Source organism: Tupaia chinensis, unplaced genomic scaffold, assembly GCF_000334495.1.
Source record: "Tupaia chinensis unplaced genomic scaffold, TupChi_1.0 Scaffold000045_1, whole genome shotgun sequence".
Classification (NCBI taxonomy): Eukaryota; Metazoa; Chordata; class Mammalia; order Scandentia; family Tupaiidae; genus Tupaia; species Tupaia belangeri.
Genome location: NW_006159501.1, coordinates 8,014,438 through 8,019,714, shown reverse-complemented (window position 1 = coordinate 8,019,714; position 5,277 = coordinate 8,014,438). Strand labels below are relative to the sequence as shown.

At 49.7% G+C, this 5,277-nt stretch overlaps 1 protein-coding gene across 2 annotated transcripts in view; it reads right to left on the bottom strand.

Moving 5' to 3' along the window:
• NOL10 (nucleolar protein 10) overlaps nucleotides 1-5,277 on the bottom strand; it is a 105,242-nt gene that overhangs the window by 53,711 nt on the left and 46,254 nt on the right. For both annotated transcript variants that reach the window (XM_014589713.2, XM_006140824.3), the window contains exon 13: nucleotides 1,361-1,413. In XM_014589713.2, coding sequence (XP_014445199.1) covers nucleotides 1,361-1,413 — 53 coding nt within the window. The remainder of the gene's footprint in view (nucleotides 1-1,360; nucleotides 1,414-5,277) is intronic.

Sequence of the window (5,277 nt, the reverse complement as noted above, 5' to 3'; positions counted from 1 at the left end):
GCTGAACCGTGACTTTTGTTCGGTTCTCCAACAGCAAGTCCTTGACGAAAGAGCGGTGCCCTGCTCGTGGCCACACCCCGTTACACACGGTCACGCCACAGCGCACAGCAGCACCTGGCAGACACCGACTGACAGCAGCTGACGTGGCCCCACGTAGTTATTAAACGAGCGAATACAAGGAAAGACGGTAAACCGACAGGAACACAGATGCTGTGTCTGTGAGAGCCAGGGGAGGGAGGACAACACGGGAACCACGGAGAGGCCTGCAGTCAGACGGCTTCTATTTCACCGTCCACCAAACGCACCACCTCGGAGGTTCCCACCCCCCCCAGACTCCTGAGATCCGGACAGTAACTCTCAGGCAAAACATTTCTCTGGAACTAAACACAGAGCTGAGCTATTTCAAAAGAGCCAGCATGAAAAGCAAGGCTGTCATCACTGGAGGCTGAGAGTGGTAGGGGTGCATCCCGTCACAGCCTGATCTCAACTCCCCCGTCTAGCTCCTCCCCGAATGTCAGGTGGGGCAGGTGTCTGCTGAGTGTAAATAATCAAACGCCAGCTTCATACTCTGTGTTTCTGCTTAGAGCACATTTCCTGTTCCTTCCTTCCTTTTAGAGAGATTTTTGTTATAGGGTATGCGCAGTCGCCGGAGAGACAGAGAAACAGAAAGCAAAAAATCACCCCCAGAAGCATGGCTATGCCACAATCCCTTCTCCTCCAGTCTCCTCTTGGGATTTTGGGCACGCACACACACGCATCCAGTGTGAGTTTTAAGCCACTGAGTGCAGGACTGGAAGCGTGATCAACTACATGGGAGTCCAGCGACATAGCAATTACGCCACCTGCTGGTCCCCCGTTTTTTCCTCTTTCCTACTAACTAAAGAAAAAGTGGAGATGCTTCTAAAATGAGAATTCTTTAAGGAGGGAAACAGGACAGACTGTAAAGTTCCCATCATGACTAACGGTGTCAATCTCAGAAGATTCCCTTACAGGTAACTTACGTGGGGAAGAAATGCCAGCAAAAAGACCAGAACAGTCAAGAGCGAATGCTTCTATTTTGGAATTAGACCGCTTGATCATTAATAGCGGGAAATCTAAGATTCTGAAACAACTGGAAAGAAAATAGTGTCATCTGAAGAACAAATACTGATTTCTAATGCCTATCTTCATAGTTTTCCATAAAGGAACGTGTAAGCTTTACTCTACCGGCTCCAGGAAGCAGACCCGACCTCCGAGTGAGGCCCTGCGAGTCATTTCACAGCTGCACGCAGAACCGAAGTCCCTGGATACAGCCAGTTCAAAAATAAAGTATCTTAACTTGTCTTAGTTTTGTAAGACAACTCCTATCTGAAGTACTTACCGGAATGTAATAGATGCCCATCTTGGGGGTTTCATTGGCAGTAAAAAGCATTCCTAAAAATAAGCACAATGAAGAAGGTAAACATGTGGGGAAGAAACATAATCTGTTTGTTTCACCTTTTGAAAGGCTTGGGGTGCTCAGTTTAGCTCCCAGCAGACGGAGCCAGGGCCGGGCTTCTGGCACCAGCTCCCAACACAGGGATCTGGAGTCTGAGAGAGGCCCCCTTTCCATCTGCGAAGGCTCACTTACTCCAGCCAAGGGTGCAGTTCCCACCACGAGGTGCTCAGAGCTACTTAAGGTCACCACCATTTCTAGGGGCAATGTGTTTTAAGCTTTGGACAGACACACAGAATGTCGTTTGGGGCACTATTTATAAGAATAATAATGACGAAGTTAAGAAGAAAGGCTTCCTGTTGTTAATCAGGAATCCAAAACCCAAGGTAAAACATTTTCTAAAAAATGCCACAGGAAATTCCTCATTTCTGCATTACGGTCCGACCTGACTGAAATGCAAAACTGAGTGGGAGGAATGCCACACAGCCTCACCAGAGAGACTGCTGGGAGTCTAGGAGCCCTGCCCCTCTGCGGTCATGAACCTGCTGAGCCTACAGGGCAGCACAGCACCTGGCCTTGGGGCAGCAGCCCGAGACGCAAAGCCGACAGAAGGGGACAGCACTCAGCAAAGGCCTCCCTATGACCTGAGCGGCAACCGATAAGCTCATTAGATGGCGCTGTTCTGTTCTTTTCTCTGCCCCCTTTGTAACGAACTCCACCCCAGAGTGACCCGAGGCAGCTCCGACCTGGCCCTAGGACTGCCAGGCCTCTTCGCAGCCTCTGGTCCACACTGCTGCTGTCACCACACTGACGTCAGCACACAGCTGCCCAGTCCTGAGCGACTGTGCATTTCACGTATATTCTCAGTGGGCACACAGTAACTTTATACAACGAGAACCAGCAGACGGTGTGATGGTCACGTGGCTGGACTCCCACGTGCCAACCACGATTCAAATCCCAGACCCGGTGGCTTGAAATTCACTGGGCATGTGTGCGTGCGTGCCCAAGGTCCCAGGAGGAGAATGGAGAAGAAGGGGCTGCGGTGTTACTCCAGCCAAGGGTGCAGTTCCCACCACGAGGTGCTCAGAGCTACTTAAGGTCACCACCATTTCTAGGGGCAATGTGTTTTAAGCTTTGGACAGACACACAGAATGTCGTTTGGGGCACTATTTATAAGAATAATAATGACGAAGTTAAGAAGAAAGGCTTCCTGTTGTTAATCAGGAATCCAAAACCCAAGGTAAAACATTTTCTAAAAAATGCCACAGGAAATTCCTCATTTCTGCATTACGGTCCGACCTGACTGAAATGCAAAACTGAGTGGGAGGAATGCCACACAGCCTCACCAGAGAGACTGCTGGGAGTCTAGGAGCCCTGCCCCTCTGCGGTCATGAACCTGCTGAGCCTACAGGGCAGCACAGCACCTGGCCTTGGGGCAGCAGCCCGAGACGCAAAGCCGACAGAAGGGGACAGCACTCAGCAAAGGCCTCCCTATGACCTGAGCGGCAACCGATAAGCTCATTAGATGGCGCTGTTCTGTTCTTTTCTCTGCCCCCTTTGTAACGAACTCCACCCCAGAGTGACCCGAGGCAGCTCCGACCTCGCCCTAGGACTGCCAGGCCTCTTCGCAGCCTTTGGTCCACACTGCTGCTGTCACCACACTGACGTCAGCACACAGCTGCCCAGTCCTGAGCGACTGTGCATTTCACGTATATTCTCAGTGGGCACACAGTAACTTTATACAACGAGAACCAGCAGACGGTGTGATGGTCACGTGGCTGGACTCCCACGTGCCAACCACGATTCAAATCCCAGACCCGGTGGCTTGAAATTCACTGGGCATGTGTGCGTGCGTGCCCAAGGTCCCAGGAGGAGAATGGAGAAGAAGGGGCTGCGGTGTGGCCATCCCCGCTGGGGGGTGATTTCTCGTGTTCCCTCTCACTGTGTCTGTCTCCCCCTACCCCCATACTCCCCAGAAACCATGCCATAAAGTAAAACCCTCTTAAAAAAAAAAAAGTGCTGTCACCGCCCTGTTCTACTTAACAGGAAAAACTCAAAGCGACTGAGATCCTGTCATGAGTGGCAAAAGGTTAAAGCCAAAATCCAAACACAAGGCTTCTTGTTTACACAGCAACCAAATTAGGTTCATTTTAAAAACCCAGTTGTAAAGTACAACAGAAGATCTCCCAGAAGAGAGACACAGATGATCGGAACACAGAATCCTAATCAAATATTCCAAATGCTTGGGACAACGTGATTCCGTGCTTTAAATTTATTTCCCAGTCGTTCCTTTTTTGAATACAAAAGCTTGTAAAAGTGCTGATATTTCACACTGTTACCAAAATGAGATGCTCAGTGGACAAAGGCAAACCCAGTCAGAGAGAAAGCAGGGACTGGGGGTCTCGCAGCGGGTCCGCATCTTGCCGGTAACTCACCGGCATGAGCCGGCCCTGAACCGGGTCCACGGGTCACCTAAAACACACGCACACCACAAAACCACCTTGAGGTCCTTAATAAAGTCTAGAATAGCCGGAAGGTGTGTCTAAATGTAACCAAACGAAAACCAGAGCCATTCTGCCACTTTCCAGCTTGTCACACCCGGCCCCCACCTGTTCATCTCAGCACTTTCTCTGGTCCTGGGGAAAGAACGTCCGTGGGGTCATGATCTAAAAGGAAAATGGCCTGTCCTGCCTGTGCTTCACAGAGCCCACTCACAGAACTGCCAAGCTCTCTGGAGGGGCCTGCAGACATGAGTCAAGAAGTTCTGGGGACAGAAATGATGTGGGGTTTTTATCTGTTTTTCTGGGGGGAGAGAGAGGTTTTTGCTATAGGGCTCATACACTCACCAGCAAGCAGAGACAGAGACAAAAAGCAGAAAACCATCCCTGGAGGGGATGGCCACATCACAATCCCCTCATTTCCATTCCATTCTCCTCTCAGGACATGGGGCACACACACACCCAGCATGAGTTTCAAGCCATTGGGTCCAGGACTCGAACCATAATCCACCATGTGGGAATCCAGAGACTTAACCACTATGCTATCAGCTGGCCCCCAGAAACAACATACTACAACCAAATGCAAAGTTCCTGCAAAGACACCCCTAAAGTCCATCTCCACTGGCTCAATCCTGAGCACTGACCATGAAACAGTGAACATTCCACAGACGACGCCACCGCCACCAAACCATACACTGCAAGGGCTCTAATCCAATTACAGAAGAGAATCCAGCCGGACCCACCATGGCGTAGGATCTCAGTGGCCATGCAAGGCCAAACTGACCTTCTACCAAACTAAGGTGGGGCGGCCAGGACGGAAAGTGTTTAGGATGAGAAATGTAAGCAACTTCACAAAGCCCACAGCATTAGAAGTTTCTAAGAGGCAGAAACAGTGAAAGGAAGCCTCAGAAGTTAAGATGAGCAAATCAAGAGAAGAATGTGAGCATGATGCCAAGGACCTCACCCGCTCAAGAAGTGAAAAGCTTTGCTCAAGGTCACCAGGAACCAGTAAGTAAAGCAGCTGAGTTTCTGCTCCAGGGACAGCTAAAATAAAATGTAAAGACTACTTGCAAGGTCCAGTGATAAGCCATTAGAAAGGGTCAGTATAAATATCACATAGCAACGTGAAAAATGGCTTTTAATACGATGTCCAATTTAAAAAGCATGAAACAACCATATGCACAAGAACAATTAAAACAAGTGCACCGGGACAGACCTGTGCTTGGCGGTTAAATGGCTGGGTCCCACATGCCGACTACACAGTTCAAGTCCTACACTGAAAGCTTGAAAAACACACCAGGTGGTCCTTTTGACCAGAACCACCATTCCAGTAACTAACCAAAATGGCGAACCCAAAGGGAAAGA